We start from the raw sequence: 19180 nt of genomic DNA on the forward strand, positions 1-19180 counted from the left end.
CGACTATGGGAAACTACCATCTTGGCTGATGCGTCTGCTACTCAGGTAAACTTTTTATGTGTACTTATTGTACGAAACGTATTTTTTCCCTCAATTATTAAACAATTCTACATATTTTTTTAAATGTTAGGTGGTGTTTTGTTGAGTTTTGTACGCTTAACGATTTTCTAAATCGAAAAACGAAGTTCAGTTTTTTTTTTTTTTTTTTTTTGTACCAGCAGAACTAATAAAACTTTTGTTTTCGTTGAAAATCGCGAATTCTTTTTTTTTATTTAGAAATTTTTCATTAAAAATACAGAAAGGTTACATTTACCGAGTACAAAAGATTAAGGATTGGTTAAGATTAATAAGATTAAGGAAAAAAACATATTTTTTTCCAGAAAAAGTGGGGTTCTTTTCATCATTGGGCGTTGTTATTGTAGTGTAACAATATTTTGTCCAGTCGAGGGTGTAAATGCAGCCGAATTAAATATCATTGGGTAGATTTCATCAGATCCAGGCTGTATTATTTACTTTTTAATTCAACAACTCTTTTCTACCTTCCCTTCGATTATAATAAAACAAATCGCTCCCAGTTAGGTATACTTATGGTGTTTCCATTCCTAAACCCATGCTTGAATGTAGATGCAAAATATTTATTCAGTTTATCAGTAATCTGAGCAGGATCAATAGTTATACCATTTATATCCAGTGAATTAATTTGATGTTTACACATCAATCACACACACACACACACACACACACACACACACACACACACACACACACACACACACACAATAATCCAATTTGACGTCTACACATTGACCAAATTATAGCTTGCTCTCGCATAGCCCTTGCAGATAGCATATTGCGTATAAGACCCATGCACCCCATGTCGGATGGAAAAGCGCAGGTTCGAATCCCATCAAGGAATTTTTATGAGCTTTTTTCACAATGTGGCTGAATTATTTGGTGTTAGGCAAGTGCAACACCTTTTTTTTTTTTACCCAGGAAACTCGGGGTTTTTTTTCAGCAAAACAGGTAAACCAACAGGTAAACAGAAGAGAAATAATTTACAGACAATATATACGGCGCAATATGGTGTAAGTCTAATGTGTCTAAAACTGTACAGTAACAGCTACTCCCTCATGAGTAACACTATTTGTATAATCATCGCCCTCCCACATGGGGTGTAAAAGATCTGAGTTCGAAATTCGTCAGTGACGCGAGGAACTTTTATGGGCCTTTTCCACAACAAGTCGGTCTCAGGCGAGAATATCATGTTTTTTTGTTTTGTTTTTTATCTCCGAAACTCTGCCTTTTCGTGCAGCAAAAAAAAAGCAACTCAACCACAGAACACACAATTTACAGACATTATATACGGCGCAATATGGTCTAAGGTGCTGATGCGCATAAAACCCAACAACAACAGCTCCTGCAGAACATGCTTCAGATGCTCAATCGTGTGCCGTGGTGGGTGGCACAGTTGGTAGGATGACCGCTCTCCCCACACCAGCTGGAAAAGACTTAAGTTCGAGTCCCGTCTATGACGGGAGAAATTTTATCGGCCTTTTTCACAACGTGGTTGAGTTAGTCGGTCTCAGGCGAGGGTAGCATGGTTTTCTCTCCCTAAAACTTTCATTCAACAAAACAGAAAATCGACCTCATAATATACATGAAATATACAGACAATACGCACGAAGCAATATGGCCTTAGTCACCGATGCTCTAAAATCCACTACAACAGCAACAACAACCGATATGGGAAGGACGGTGATTATACCAGCTGTGCTAATTACGACTGTCCCCCGTTATGGCACAGTCGGAACCGATTGATAAAATCGCTCGATTTTGCCCACTATTATTTTATCATTGCAAAAGAGAAATGATACAGTTTCAGTTACAGTAAAATTAATGTTTAAACAAACAATGGGTACATATGAAGTAAACATTCACAGGTTAATTTGTTTAGTCTAAGTTCGTGTTAAAACGGCTGGTACGGAGTTCCCCCAAGAATACGATGTATACTCTATGGTCTATGTCAGCGGTTCCCAAACTGTGGTCTGCAGACTCCTGGGGATCTGTAGACCAGTTCCAGGGGATCCGCGAAACGACCCTCTGGAACTGGAAAAATTATTCGTTCTATGTATAGCAATTTGATGATAAATAAAGTTATTATTATATATTTATGTAAAAATAAGAATAAAGTTGAGTTGTTTTCAACATAAACTTTGTATTACAGGCTCTCGCTATTATGGCCAGCAAGATTAATATATGGAAATTTACAGGTCACAATTTCTACAACTGGATACTGTGTAGAATTTTCTTTTCAGAAAACCATTCATACATACACACAGAAACATATAAATACACTGGTGTGCAAAACCTAAGGACCAGTCAGGTTTTCATAGGTGCTTCTCATAGGAGTGGCCTGGATATGGGAAAAGGATACCAAATGAACCGCGTGAGGTACAGAAATGATGAAGGAAACAACACCGACAAAACAACGTAAACCAAATGCTACAGAGGGACTTTATTCAAAAATGGCAACATAGCGCTGGCTGCCATGATACAGATGTATCACTGCCAAAGATGGAACAAAGAGAAGAAGTGGTCCTCAGTAGGAGATATAGCCACCCTTAATTTCGATGCAGGCTTTGCCCTGCCTGTCCATACTTAGAACAATGTTGTTGATAAGTTCTTGCGGTAACATCGTCCGTTCTTCTGTCAGGGCTATCTTCAGCGGGTGAACATTTTCTGGTGGATGTGAACGTGCCGCTAGGCGTCTCACCAGAGCATCCAATATATGTGTTCGATGGAATTTAGATCGGTGGAACGGGCAGGCCAATCCATACGAACAATGTCCTCACTTTCCAAAAGCATCTGCGCGGTAGCACAGATGTATCGTCACCATCCTCCTCACACCGGATGGAAAAGGCCCTGGTTCAAATCCCGTCGATGACGCGAGAAACTTTAATGGGCTTTTTTTTACTCTGTGACTGAGTTAGTCGGTCTCAGGCGTAGATAGCAAGGTTTTTTACCCAGAAACTGGGGGTTTTCTTTCAGCAAACAGACAAATCGACCATAGAATACACGCAATTAACAGACATAACACGGCAGATGAATTTAATTATTCGGGTGGGCTAAATATAATATAATAAAAATTTCCAGAAGCATATCAATAACTGCAGTGCGATGGGGTTTGGTGTTATTATCCATAAACACGAACTCGGAGCCAATGCCACCACGGAACAGACCCACATGGAAAAGGATTACCTTAGTACAGTTGTGTGCACCGGTTACAGTACCGCCTTCCAGTATCTGGATTTGTGTACGTCCATCCAAGATAGCGCCTCCCCAGACGAGAACACCTCGACCGCCATATCGATCCTTTTCAGTGATGCTCACATCTGGTGAACATGGACTTGGCACACCCAGGGTTCTGAGCTGGATATCATCATTCTTCTCTTTCTTGGTGATTCCCTTCTACTTCTCTCTCTCTCTCGGGATAAATCAGAATTTTTTTTTTTTTTTTTTGGCTGGTGCAGTATAAGCCTCCGGCTTCCTTGCACCATATGGCTAATAATAATAATAATAATAATAATAATAATGTTTGCGGGTGATACCGTGTGCCAACCTCTCGCCAGATTAGCTGACTTCCAAAATTGCTGCTGAGACTGAATCTACTCTCATTGCGCTGATGTCCAGTCCTTGTGTTCGATGCACCACTGTAAACGGCGTCTCCGATGGGCAGGTGTTAAAGGGACACAGCGTACTGGCCGTCGGGCAAACAGTCCACCTTTGTGGAGTCGCTGGCCACACGATATCCCGTGTCCTGTGCTCCTGTACGCTGGCTTGCAATGGATTCCGCTGTCTGGTGTCCTTCCCTGTTGGCTTATAGGAGTATATAGCCATCATCATTGGGCGTTGTTTTTCGTGGACCAACACCACTGTTCCTTCGAACAGCCGTACCTGTTGTTCTGAAGGTCGACCACTCACGTGAGACGATGCTATGGGCAATACCGAATCCTGCAGCCGTACTTCTCGCACTTGGATCTTCCTCGAGTTTCCCAATTATTCGACCCTGGGTAAAGTCCCCCAGATGTTGTCTACTGGCCATTCCGTTGTCTGTAGCACTGTATGAAACCAATCGAACGTCTGTAACAATCGTGCTCACCATTCGGTAATTTGCACTTAACTGCTGAACTGTTATTGTAATTATGTTATTGCTGCTTTTATCTGTTTATGGGAGCCCTCTCATCACGATTCAAATTTTTGCATGTGCAGCAGCTTTCTACTGAACGGCCACAGTTATGCAAATTGCCACAGGCTGTTTCGTTTGATTTTGTGGTTGTAACCATTAGGAATAGTGTTAGTCCTTAAGTTTTGCACACCAATACACACATATATATATATATATATACACTGCGGACCCCCTATATATATATATATATATATATAGGGGTCCGTTATATATGAGTCCGCAAATTTTTTGTCATTTTTGAAGGGGTCCGTAGATCTCAGTAATTTGGGAACCTCTATTCTATGTGAATATTTCGAGAATTTATGTAAATTCTGTATTCTGCTATGTAGATTCTCTGTCCATTTTTTATAAATAGTCTAAATGTTTTTATGAGAATCTCGGAGCCTCAGATGCTGTTTAAATAAAGAAAGAATATGATATAGTTTTGGACTCTTCAGTATCGTTCACAATTTGCTTTATTAATTGCACAACTTTGTTTTTCCTTTGACCTCCATCTAGTGACGAATTGTGTAGTTGAAGTCGTTATGGTTGATCTTAGTGTAGGTTGGTTTTGGAACATATATTTTCTTTCACTGGATTTGAGATGGTATAGTAATACTCATTTATTTGAGATGATACGGTAATGTCATATTCGATAAATGTTGTTGCTGTTATTTAATGATTATTAATATATTTTTAAATTAATATTTAAATTTGGTACAGCGACAAAATGTCATTCCAAAATATTCCCGACGGTAAACAAATGAAGGTTACACATGTGGAAGCCCATTCAAATTACATTAAAGTGTGGGTTCAGATGGACTTTCGTGAAGTAGAAGTTATAGACAATACTCTTGTTCAGAGACAGCCGACATATGAGACCCAGCGTGGTTATCTACGTCGGTGTGACTTAATTCCGTCTGTGATGTATTGTGCCATTTCTCCACGCATGAGAAGGTGGTGTCGTGCATGTGTTTTGCCATATGAAGTTGGTGATGATGCTCATGTTTGTGTTCGGTTGATAGATTATGGTAGTAGTGAAATTGTTGCAATTTCAGATATATGCAGGGATGATTATTTAACACGTTGGAACGCCCTTGCAGTAGAATGTATTTTAGCTGATGTTTATCCAGTCGATTGGAAACAGTGGCCGGAAGATTCCATTTGTTTTTTAGAGAAACGTTTGTTGTTCAGAGATGTTATAGGAACTATAGTTGGCAGGTATGAGAACTTGGTTGTTCTTCGTTTGGTAGAAATCGGAACGAATATGCTTTTTGCCCAGTTAATGCACGAAAAAGGCTTGGGTGTTTTTAAACCCTCAGTGCCACCAGTAGCAACTCCATTTCCTGTTTATAATGGTGAAACATATCAGGCTATACCTCTTAAAAAAACTGAATCATATGATGTGTACATTTCACATATTGAAACCCCTCAAAAGATCTGTGTTCAGTTCATGTCAAGTAAACATGAATTAAATGCATTAATGGAACGTATAAAAAATTATGTTACCCATTCAGGATTGTGTTCATTTGAACAGGTATCTTGTGGGATGCCATGTATTGCACAGAACAGCATAGATGGTCTGTACTGTAGAGCATTAATTAAAGGTGTTGTAGATAAAACTAACTGCCGTGTTTTATTTGTTGATTTTGGGAGTTCACAAGTTAAAGCAATTGCAGATTTAAAACCTATTCCAAGAGATTTTTTAGCTCTTCCAACACAAGCAGTAGAATGTGTGCTTGGGGTATCAGACACCTTTGATATTGAAACTTTAAGGAGAATAGCTACTGACAGGGTGTTTTCATGTCATATACTGGCACATCAAGCAGGATCTTATGTTATTACACTCTATCATGAAAACAGAAACATTACAGATTTAATCAACTCAAACATATTAAGCAATCAGAACTGTAATCAGTATAAATATGTACCTCTAGAAGTTGGATCAGCCCATGAAGTGTGTGTCACATATGTTCAAAGCCCTGTTGAATTCTATTTTCAGTTAAAGCAGAACATTCCAAAAATTGATTTGCTGATGAATTCCATGCAGTTGTATTATAAGGGTGCTGGTTTAACATCTGGCCAGCTGACATTGGAAAGTTGTTCAGCTGGGCAACCAGTGTGTGCTAAGTATTCGGACGATGGAGAATGGTATCGTGCACAGATCATATCCATTGCTAATTGCAGTGTTAAAGTATGGTTTGTTGATTTTGGTAATTCAGAATTTATGCCTGTTGATCGTATAAGGAGACTTAAGCTAAGTTTCCAAGATTTGCCATTACAAGCTTATAAATGTTCACTGTCAGATATTGAGGAAATTTCTATAGATATTTTAACTTCCGAAACAAAAACAGCTCACTTTGAAGAATTGACATTAGAGAAAACTCTTGTTGCAGAAATTAAGTGTTTAGCTCCACATGGTACTTACATAGTTAGTCTACACAATATGGTTGTAAATCCTCACATCATTGTCAGTTCTGAATTAAGGAAAGGCTCTGATAAAGTAATAGATATCAACATTTCACCACCTTCATTACTGAAAATAGAAAGAATTTATATTACATCTTTTGTGTCATCATCTAACTTCTTTGGTCAGCTTATGAAGTGTAAAAAAGAACTTGACAGTTTACAAGACCAGATAAATGAGTTCTATTCTACTTCTAATTGCGAAAGTTTTATCCCTGAAGTTGGACAGTTAGTAAGTGCAAAATTTTCTGAAGATGGTGTATATTATAGAGCAAAGGTTGATAGCATAGAAGGTGATTTGTACAACGTATTTTTTATAGATTATGGCAATGGAGAAACCACAACAGTAAAAAACATTAAAAAGCTTCTTCCAAAATTTGCAATTCCATCTATACAGGGAATCGAATGTGCATTTGATCATTGTCCCACAACAGTGCCTGTGGATAAACTGGAAAATTTAATGTTAGAAAATATATTGGAAGTAGAGCTGTGCAGGAAAATCAATGGAAAGTGGCTTGTGTGCTTAACTGAAACATTTTCAGACAATGCACCAGTGCTGGAATTCCTTCGACAACATGATATTACCGGCCCAGAGTTAAAATTGTTAGTACCTTCCATAAGCATAGGTGAGTAAATTTTTATTCTCAAGATTGTATTTTGAATTATTATGATTTGTATTTTCTTCCCCCCCCTACTGTTTTCTTTATTCACAAAATTATGGTGAGTGCAGCTATTTGTTGTTATAGAATTGTGATGAACAAGCAGGGAAAACCAAAATCTCAAATAATATCTGTAAATGTTTAGTTAGAATAACTTATATTTAATTTCTGCCCTTGAAATAGTGGCAAAACTGTAAATTTTGGAATCCCCAGCCAGATTGTTGGTCCTTTCTATCCCTTCCCCCCATATGATCTTTAACCACCATACCAAATCAGCCATCCTTTCATAATGGCAGACCTGGCAGTATGGTAGTTTTACCACTGTTTTGAAAGTTTGGCAGTCATTTACTTAGAATGTATCCATTTGTTCAGAAAACAGCAAAACACAAGATTTGTCTACATGAAATGTACAAATTTTGATTAAGTGATTTAAGTTTTATACTGGCACTGATCTTATGATTCTATTGCTTTAGCTTTGTTTAAATTAGGGACTATTATCACATTTACATTGCTCAGACATTTTAACATCGGTTTTGAAAATTTGCATTATCACTTGTAAATTGCTTGTCATCTCCGAAGTTGTTGGAGCTGTGTGCCCTTTTGCAATGGCAATTATTCGGCATGGTGATTCCATGTTGTGGCCTAATTTTGAAGATGGTCCCTGCTCTGCCATCTTCGATTTTGTTGAAACTTGGTGTAGATGTTAAAACTGGTTTCCAAAATAGTTGTGCAAAAATTCAGATCAAAATATAGTATGCTTGAGGCACCAGCACGTTTTTTGTGGAGGTCCCTTGTGTTATGTGGAGCAAATCACAAAAAAATTTCAGTTTTAAGTGTTACTGTTGCACAACATTGAGAGATAGTGCTCTGAAACTTGGTATACCTAATTAACTTTTGGCAGAGAATGCAAAACTTTTGGTGTCCAGGCCCAAAAACCTTCACATTTTTTAAAATGTGGCCTAAAACTGGCACCAAAAATTTGTCGCGCCATTTTAAGTAAGACTTTTGAAAGTCATAACTTTCAAATAAAAACCTCTCGTACCTTCTTCTTTGGGCATTCCATTTAACTTCTGTATGAATTCAGCCTAACGAAATATTAGCTCTTATACTTGTTTGCTGGCTGAGTTATTTTCCTTCAAAGAAACTCAAAATTTGAAAATCAAAATTTTACCTATCTTTAGGGGCAAATTTCTTAATGTGGGACTCCTTCAATTCTCTCGTTTTTGCCACCATTGGAAAGAACAGGCTTTAAGCAACAAGAATCATAGTTTTTCAGTTGTGTCTTACTACTTAAGACCTAAAAAATGGCCTTAAACATTTTATATTTTCCACATAATATTTGCATACTTATTTGACAGTTAAGTTTCACATCTCAATAAGGACAGAACTATTGCATTTACAAGAGTAAAATTTTCTGCAATTACTCTGCCTTTTGGTTTAAGGAGAAAGGATATATTGCCAATGCACAAAAAGATCTGTATTTTTTACAATGGGAGTGCAAATGGCAAGAAAAGAAATTGCATGGGTTTCTTTAGTGCAAGTTCCCAAGCTTGAAAAGTGGTCTTTATTCAGGATTCCAAGCATAAAGATGATGTTCTATTGGTTTCTAAGCTTGAAAGAAGTTATAACTGCAACAAAATTTATTTAAAACACTTATTATTTATTTAAATTTATTTATTTAAAATATGATTTGAAATAAGCGAGTGTGAAGATATTGAATCACTGCTTTGTAATGGACTGGAATTTTTCATTGATGGTTGATATTACTACTTCAGGCAAGCTATATTGTTGTCTCGTTGTTGATGTTGTTGTTGTTTTTGGAGCTGGAAGATTGGCAATAATTTGGTGTTCAGGAATCTAGCAGACATCTTGTCTAGCAATCCAGTGAAATGAGCAAGCTGCTCCATGAGGATGCATGAAATTTACCAATACATCATGTTCTTCAAATGAAATTTCACAAATATTTCCAATCCACCAATTGTTGTCATAAATACAGGCAATGTATTGGCTAAGTTGTAAATTAACAATCGGCACATATTGAATATTGGTTTCACTAGTCTGATTTACATGAGTTACAAATGATGGTGTGTTATTTGATACTCAGTAAACACGAATCTGTCTTACATCAGTAGGAATGAAACGATGATTTTCTCTTGTTTCAGCAATAAGATGGCCATCTATGAATCATTTCTCTTGAAATGGCCTTACTTGCTCAATTTCCCCTTTAGAAACAAAACAATTTTATTCTAGTCACATGTTTGTCACAAAATTCAAACATGTTTCGTGGTGTCAGGATTTAGTTTTAAATTGGACATTGGAGACTTGCACGTGCTGCCAATTGTTTTATTGTTCCACCAATTCCATCACATGGTGACTTGCCATGGCTAGTGCCAAAGAAATTCCATTCAGCACTGATCAAAATCCTTCTGATGATGACACAAGTTAATAAAATTGTTGAAATTCTTGTATTGAGCTACAGAACCATCACTAATATTTGAGTAGTAAATGAATAGAACTTTAGTGATGGTTCTATTCATTTACTACTCAAATATTCAATTAAGTTGGTTAGAAAAACATGCACTGTAATTGTGTCATGTCAATGGCAGTCACTGATTATGCAGAAACATATTCTGAAGTTCAACATCCTTGTAATAAATGATAAATGGATGCAATGTAGCCTGGCTATTCTACCAGTGGAACCCTTGAACAGCATCTTGCACAACAAGTGAATAATTTTCTGCGAAATCCATCAAGATGACCAATTCTCCTGTCATTAGGCTTTCCTTTGTTGACTTCAAATGGTAGCTTTGATGTTTAGCAATGTAGTGATGACAGGAAAGGTTAAGTATCTTTGTACTCAACTCTTCAATAAAATCTGTTGTTAATTGCTTTGTGTCCAGTGTATCTCTGTCAGTGTGTATCCATTGCTTGAATTCATTAATTCAAGTTCTGGTTCATTGTTTTCAAAAATATTCTCTAGAAACTTTTTTAATTCATCTATTCCTGGACATTTTTCACACCGATGAAGCATACAATCTTTTGACTCCAAATCACAGACTGTTTTACCAATGCGAACCTTGTAATCACATTCACAGGACTTGCTGCTAGCATTAACTTGACATTTTGATGGATTATGCATACACATTCAAAATGTCTTCCTGGTGCACCAACTGGGACACACCACTTGGGTTGAAGTTCCCAGGGGCTCACATCTGGTGAGTAAGGGCTTGGAAAACCCAGGGTCCTGAGCTGGATATCATCATTCTTCTCTTTCTTGCTTTCTTCGTGATTCCCTCTACTCTCTCTCTCTCTCTCTCTCTCTCTCTCTCTCTCTCTCTCTCTCAGGTTAACGCTGGAATTTTTTTTTTTTTTTTTTTTTTTGCCTGGTGCAGCATAAGCCTCAAGCTTCCTTGCACCATATGGCTAATATAATAATAAGTTCACAAAATTTAGAAAATCCAATGTCAGATCCATTTCTAACTCGATAAGTTATAAACATTTCCTTCAAGTCGCTGAGTAGTAGTCACATTTGCATTTTTATTCCATCTGCATTTCTAATGAAAATGTAACCTTTCTTTCCAGGGCATATCTGACTATATTCATCATCTTTAAAACTCCATCATCTTTTGCTTTACTTGCTCAGAAAGCTTTTTACCTTGCTTTCTTCTAGGTATGGCCATGATTCCTTCTTCTGCTTTAAGTTTTCTAGCTTTCTTGACCATTCTTTCTGAGACACTAAACTGTTCCAATGTTTCTTTTATAGACCAACTAACTGGAGCTAGTGTTAATATTTAAAGTAGTTCTGAATGACTTGATACCATCAACTTTTCTTTCAATTCTTTCAGCAGCTCATTGTAATCTAAGCAATTTACACACTGACTTGCACTTTGCTCCATGATGTCATTTGAAGCCACCAATAAATGCAATTTTCCTGGCAGTTACATCTTGTACTTGACTTGCCTTCCTTTTGGCATAGCCTGTGAGTCTTGTCTTAGCCATTTGCTGAATTTTTAGAGGAGAAATACCAATAGCCATCTAATTTGTGTTCAAGCAATCAGACATGCATTTTTTCATCATGGTCTGATCTAGATGAAGTTAATGTTCCTGTTGCTGCTTTTCGGCTGTTACTCTTTTTGGCACGATGGGCACAGCTTCTGGCCTGGTTTTATGTCTACCTTTGTTAGGTCTTTCAGATAGTCTGCCATTGACAAATCAATTGGTTATAAACTTTTTTCCCCCATATGATTTTTCTTCTAGAAAGGATTGCAACATGAATGCTGCAAAAATTCAAATTTTGTCAAAAGCAAAGCTTCATGATGTAGACAAATTGTCTTCTTCACCCAGTTTTAATCCACAAAGCCGAAATATCAGCTGTTGTTCTTCAAATTAAAGGTTATTAATGTTATTAAAAGTTATTAAAGGAGGCAGCAAAGGAAGTAAGCAAACCCTTAGCCATAATTATGAGAGCTTCCTTGGATTCAGGGTAGATCCCCATGGACTGGAGATGTGCAAATGTATCACCAATTCACAAAGGCGGTTTAAAAGGGTGACACAAGTAACTATAGACCTGTTAGATTAACTTGTGTTCCGGGGAAAATAATAGAATCACTGGTTAAAGAAGCATTGCAGGATCATCTGTTGAGGTGATTGAGGTTGTCATTCACTCTCTCTCAGATATGCCATTTAGACATTCTCTCAGATATGCCAGACAAGCTGTACAAAGGGTACTAGGAAAGTTTTGCAATACAGCTTTGTTTATTTAATTTTTTCAAAGTAATTTCCTCTACATTCAATACACCTCTCCATCCTCCGAAACCAATCTTTAAACCAGTTCTGCCAAGTTTCACTAGGGAGTAAAGCACACTCGTTGTCCCAAGCCCGTAGAAGGTCCTCATCACTGGAAAACCGCCTCCCTTTTAGCTTCATTTTCACATGCGGGAACAGTGCAAAGTCGCAGGGAGCAAGGTCTGAACTGTAGGGAGGGTGCTCGAGAAGTTTCAGTCCTGTCGTGGTCAAATATTCGGTGCAGGCTTTGGCGCGGCGAGCTGCAGCATTATCGTGATGGAGGTACCAGGTGTCCATTCTTGACTTTGGCCGCAGGTTCTTCATAGATCCAATGACTTTAGGCAGGCAGTGTTCAGTATACCACTTAGCTGTGACTGTCTTCTGCTTGTCCAAAACGACACGTTCCACAATTCCACTCGATTTGAAAAATACAGCTATCATTTTCTTCTTTACAGATCGGGATTTTCTGACAATTACGGGTGTGTCGTCATCATCAAAGACCCAAACTTTGTTTTGAGCCTTGGTCGGCAGATCGTAATAGTACAGCCAAGTCTCGTCACCTGTCACCATGTTGTTCACATACCGAGATTGTCCCTTATCAAACTTTTTTAACATCTCCCGGCACCAAGTCACACGTCGTGTCATCTGCTCTTCAGTCAGTTGATGCGGCACCCAGAGAGAACAAAGTTTCTTCACGTGCAAATGATCTTGCAGAATCGAACGAATTGCTGGTGCATTTAGGCCCAAAGTATCCTCTATCTGTTGGTAGGTCACTCGCCTGTTTTCGTCAAGCATTTTCCTCACAGCAGTAACGTTTTCCTCCGTAACTGACGTTCGTGGCCTTCCCGGCCTCTCAGAATCCTCCAGAGTGAAATTTCCCCTTTGGAATTCTCTATACCACCTGAATATCGTTGTACGATGTGGACAATTATCATCTAGTGCAAGAGTCATTTCTTCTAAGCACTGGTCTATGGTTAAACCACGCACAAAATTATACCGCAAAACTGTCCTTATCTCATTTCGTGACCACGATGCCATCGCAAGCACTTTACACTCTCACTACTAATGAATAACTGAGCCCATCGACTTGGTGCGGCGGCTACTATGCACGTATGAACATGTCTCAACATGCAGCAACAAGCAGCTTCCTGTGATTCATTGTTGCATCATATTGCAAAACTTTCCTAGTACCCTTTGTACTTGCTACCTGGGAGTCTAAAATGCTGATGGAACTGATATTCGGGTGACACTCAAGTCAAGTGGACCCAATTTCGGCGAAGTCTGGACGGTCTGTGACAGCCAAATCCTCTGTTTGCACCTTCACGATGGTGGGACTGTTAGTAATCCTGGGTATAACCTCCATGCACAAGTACATGGTGGGTGACCACCCAGGTGTGAACCAACGTAAGCAGGGGTTGAGGTGTAGCGCCCACACCACATGGAGGAATGTCGCCCCTCTATGTTACAAGGCAGTACTAGGTGGTAGATGACTCTCATCAACTGGTGCAATACCACCACTTTGCTTATTGGAGGCTTGAAGTGGTGGAACCCATGTTTAAACTCTGGATCTAAGTTCCGGTCAACCCTTTCCTATCTCTTCCATCATGCAGGATGATTGATGACTTTTGAGGTTATGATGAACATTGTGGCGAGATCCAATATTCCTTACATTTCGAGGGTACAGCTCTAAAACGGTGTTCGCAGGCCGGCCGCTAGTTAGTACATCGGACCGAACCTATTGGTAACTCTCTAGGAGGCTTCCGGATCAGCTAGTGTATAATCTTGCTACTTCTGCTCTGCCAGATAGTGACTGGAAGGAGTCCGAGTAGTGTGTATGCAGGGAGCATTGTCGAGGCCACGTTATGTCAAGGATCTGGGTATGTTCTTGCCATATGTATGCCATATCCAAAAATTTCATTACTTCATACAGCATGTCCCGCCCACTTTTTCTTTCTATTGAATACACCATGAATTGTCAAACTAATAGAGCAAGCTTATCTGCGAAAAGGTCTAAACCTCCCAAGCATTTCCTAATTCATTTCACAAATATATGTGGTCTCAATTCTAATCTCAATGATGACCATTTCCACTTGCAGTCTGCTAAACCCTATGTACTTTTTCTGACAGAATCTCAGTTATCGGTTGATTCAACTACTGCTCATCTCAGATGCCCAAATTATTCGCTGTATGATTCCTTTCGCCTCAAAGGTGGTACTTGTGCATATGTCTGTTCTGATATTCCCTGTCAGAGACTTGGCAATTTGGAAACTCCTCTCTTTGATCTTCTCTGGCTTAAAATCTCTCTATCTCATTGTGTCAAATTCATCTGTTGTCTCTACTGTTCTCCCAATTCCACTAATCATTTGGAGCTCTTTGACTTCCTCTCTTTGCAACTTAACTTTCTCAAGTCCAACTTTACTAACAGTGAGGTAATTTTCCTTGGCGATTTTAATGTTCAGAACTCCAGCTTGCTTCCGTTTTCTAGTCACACCGACCAAGCTGGTCGAGATGCTGAGGCTTTTGCAATTACAGTACTAATGACCTTGCACAGATTGTTCATTTACCTACAAGAATACTGAACAATCCTAATCATACAGCCAACGTGCTTGATCTTTTTCTCACAAACAACCCTTCTAAGTACATGGACGAAGTGAGAGGTCCTTTAGGCACTTCAGATCACAACTTGGTGATTGTCTCTTCTCCAATAGAGCCTTTATCTCATGGCTATTGCCAACCTCGTATTGTTTGGCATTACAAGAATGCAAAATAGAATGAACTGCGAGATTTCTTTTCTTCTTTTCCTTGGTCGGATTACTGTTTCAAAAATTCTGATGTCAACATTTGCTCAGATCGTGTCAGTGAAATTATTCTTGCAGGAATGGAATCCTTTATCCCACACTCCACTTTAAAATCTCGTCCTTTATCTAAACCTTGGTTTTCCAATAAATGTGCTAAGACTGTTCAAGAGAAGAACGTTGCATATTGTAATTGGCTTGTTTCTAATTCTTCAGTTTCATTTTTTGCCTACACCAAAGCTCGCAACAATTGTAAAGCAGTTATTAATCAGTCTAAACTAGAGTTTGACAGGCTAAGAGTAGAAAACTTGCTACTTGCCCTAATGGTAGCCGAGCATTTTGGTCTCTTGCCAAAGCTATTGGCCGCAACTTATGCCCACTTCTGTCCAAACCAGATGGTTCTGTTGTCACTTCAGCCAAGGATAAAGCTGACCTGCTAGCATCCCATTTTTCTTCCAACTCATATATTAATGATCTTGGTAAACACCTCCCACCATTCCCAACATGCTCCATTTAATGCCTCCTGTGGTCTTTTGTCAAAAGGATGTCAGAAGGATTTTGACCAATCACGATGCTAAGAAAGCCCCAGGGCCTGATGGTATTTCTCCACTTGTTCTCAAAACCTGTGCTTCTGAACTTACTCCTATTCTTTGCCACCTTTTTTCACTTTCTTATTCCAAAGGTGTTTTTCCTTCTGCTTGAAAATTTGCTCATATCCAGCCAGTTCCTAAAAAGGGTGACAAATCCCTCCCATCCAATTATGGTCTCATTGCATCATCATCGTCTCATACTTCGACTCTTTCTAAAGTAATGGTAAAATCAATTAACTGCCAATTTTTAAACTACCTAGAAACCTTCCATCTGATCAACAATCGCCAGTATGGATTCTGTCAGTGTCGATCCACTGGTGATATTCTGGCTTATGTTTCCCATTTATGGACAAATTCAATGGAAAAGTTCGGTGAAACACAAACATTTGCCCTTGTCATCTCAAAGGCTTTTGAACATGTTTGGCATAAAGATCTTCTAAACAAGCTTCCATCTTATGGTTTGCCAACTGTTTTTTGTAATTGGTTATCCAGTTTTCTCTGTGATCGCTCACTGAGGGTGATGGTAGATGGCTCTCTGTCTAACCTCTCCACTAATGTTGGTTTTCCCCCAAGGTTCAGTTCTTTCCCCCACTCTTTTCCTCTTGTATATTAATGACCTTCTTCCATTGATTGGAAATCCTATCCATAGTTTTGCCGATGATAGCACATTGCTTTCCACTTTCTATTTTGAGAAATCTTGTCCTGCTCAATCAGCTTCAACTTCTCGAAAATCTGCTACCAATTCCTTAAATGCCGATCTTCAGGTAATTCTCCAGTGGGGCAAAGACAACTTAGTTGATTTCAACCTTTCTAAAATTCAGTCTTGTCTTATATCTCGCAAAAAGGATTCTTCTGCTCCTATGCTTATCTTTAGTTACATTCCATTTGTAGGCAAAATGATATATCTCTTTTGGGGATTACTCTGACTTCTAATCTCTCTTGGTACAAGCACATTACAAATATTGCTTCCTCTGCATCTAAAAAAATTTGTTTTCTCTTTCGCTCTCTGCGTTACTTTTCTTCCAAACAGCTGCTCACTCTGTATAAATCACAAATCCGCCCTGCCATGGAATATTGTTCCCACATCTGGGGTGGTGCCCTCAAAACCTCTCTCAGGCTTCTTGATTCCATTCAGAAGAGGGCAGTTAGGTTAATTAATGATTCATCTTTAACAAAGTCTCTCCACTCGCTGTCTTATAGACGTATGCTTTCTGCTGCATGCCTCTTCTACAGATACTTCCATGGGCACTGTTCTTCTGAATTGGCTTCTGTTATTCTTGCTCTCTCTTTCAAAACAGTCCGAACATGTGCAGCCACCAGCCAATATCCATTTACTGTCAACTTCAAGCTCAGAATCAACTTTTCATCTTCCTCGTTTATTCATTCAATTACCGTGTTCTGGAACAACCTTCCTTCATACGTATTTTCTGAAAATTACAGTCTACAGAAGTTCAATGTCAACAAATATCTTCTTTTGTCTTCTCAACCTTCAACCCAAGCATGGTACTAAGTACTATAGGTTCTAATACCTCTTGTTTGGGGTCTACATAAAAAAAAAAAAAATTTTACAGACATAGACTGATGCCCCTTGGCCTTAATGCAAAATTAAAAAATATTGAAAATTAGGAAAAACAATGGACACCTTTCTTTTTGTAGAGACAGAAACACTATGTTAATTAGTTGTATAAAAAAAGAATAACTCAGAATAAGATATTTCTCATACGTTATTGAATATTTTGGGAAATACATTAGCATTATTATGCTAATGATTAAAAGGAAATAAGTTTACTCGGGTTTTAGAAGAGATTATTATTATTATTATTTTTATTAATAATATTGAATGACAGATTATGAATAGGGCTCAGAATGAACAGGACAATGATAGGTTATGAATAGAGCTCAGAATAGACCAGAGGGAACTGAAACCCTATTTTGGTTCATTGCAGACACATTGGTAATACATTGTACATACTTGAGTATTAAGAATAAGATGTTTTAGTAACAAGTGTTCCATTTCATGAAATTTTTAATTTAGACCCTTGATTATAAAAAAGAGTTTAACTGATTAAGCATTTTTTTTTCCTTTTTTTTTTTTTTTTTTCTGTTTTTTTTTTTTTTTTTTGTAACACTTGGCTGGTAAGATGTGATTACCATAAACTTGATTTATGGTAATCACACTCTTACCAAAAATTTGATTGCCATAAACTTGTAAGAACTTGTATTAATATTTTATGAATTTGAAATTATCATTATTACTTTGAGTTAAAGGAAGGGATAATAGCTTAGTAACAGTTAACTGTATAGGATAGGGTTCCTAAAGGAATGAAGAATACTGCAGTATATCTCAATATAGCTGTACAGACATCTCCCACTCAGCACTTTTAATTGGAGCTGTAAAAACAGAGCACCGAGTGAATCCATGTTAAAATTTATCTATGGGAAATAAGTTAAATTTTAACTGTTTGGTGTGAGCCATATTTATAGCTGATTTTAAGTCACTATTTCTTTACTGAACCGTATATGTATGCTGTTTTCACAATATTTACAATAGTGTGTGAATCTAGGGCCTTCCTGATTCCAGTCTTTTTATAATGTTCAATTTAGTTTCCATTGGCAAGTTCTTCCAATACCTCTTGACCTTCGGTTATTAGAACTAGCTGACTCACGCAGTCTCTTTGAGGCCATTGTGATAAAAGAAAGTTGAAACAACTTACATGGTAAACTAAAATCAATCACTCAGACACAAAATGCATAGAAACAGTATGACTGACTCGAAATCCAAGTTAAACTGAATTTAGCATTACTGAGCTGTATGCAGCTAAAATGAACTCCCTGACAGGCATACTTCCTTCAGGAAATGACATTTCCTAAAGGGAAAGAAGCAAAAGGAGGCACATAGAAGAAGGAGAAAGTGTACTGGTTTGTTTCCGTGGTTTTAAGGTTGCAGCATTGACTTCACTTCCACCTGGCCTTCCAGGCCTCTATGTGCATTTAGGATTTTTTAAAGGGTTGCACCATTTGCAAAGAAACTTTTCCACAGCACCCTTTGGAAGAGTTTCGAATCCCTGTGAATATAATCCAAGAATTGGATTATATACACAAGAATTTGCAAACATATGTTAGAAGTATTTGTTTGCAATTTGACATTTCATTTCTTTTCAATTTTATACTGAGAAGAGGGAGTTGCACTAGGAATACCAGAGTATGGTGTTTAACGTTAGCTTGAGCTTGCCCTTAAGTGGAAATTATATTGTTGAAATAAACAACTATGTTGATCTTGTTGTTTGAGATGGATGATCAGGTTATTTAGCTGAGTGCTTTGTGTGAGGCTTTAGGTCTGATTTGCACTCCACTGGCAAGGTTTCATCCAAGCATGGATTAAGTTTTGGTAAAAAGAGGATCAACAGCTTTGTCAATGAAAATAAATGCACTCCCAGCATTGCCGCGATAGTGCTGCAATTCTGAGAAGTTCGAGATTGAATAGTAATGATTATTGTTAAGAACTAGTTTTAACTGGAGCACTGAAATAATCCAACTTGTTATCCATGTTAAAATTTATCTAAGGGAAATAAGTTAAATAATTTTAACTATTTGATTCACCTATATGCAATCAATGTTTGTACTTGTTGTCCATTACATGATTGAATTGAAATTCATATT

The 19180-nt window shown here is 38.0% G+C and overlaps 1 protein-coding gene across 1 annotated transcript in view; it reads left to right on the top strand.

Moving 5' to 3' along the window:
- The first annotated feature begins 4933 nt into the window (after positions 1-4933).
- The window catches only part of LOC150081073 (protein tudor-like), a 114632-nt gene continuing 100385 nt past the window's right edge, over positions 4934-19180 (top strand). Inside the window, exon 1 of the mRNA XM_090380906.1 lies at positions 4934-7317. Coding sequence (XP_090237032.1) covers positions 4956-7317 — 2362 coding nt within the window. The 5' untranslated portion in view covers positions 4934-4955. The remainder of the gene's footprint in view (positions 7318-19180) is intronic.

The sequence above is a fragment of the Mastigoproctus giganteus genome, chromosome 9, assembly GCF_048544385.1.
Source record: "Mastigoproctus giganteus isolate SK-2022 chromosome 9, ASM4854438v1, whole genome shotgun sequence".
Lineage (NCBI taxonomy): Eukaryota > Metazoa > Arthropoda > Arachnida > Uropygi > Thelyphonidae > Mastigoproctus > Mastigoproctus giganteus.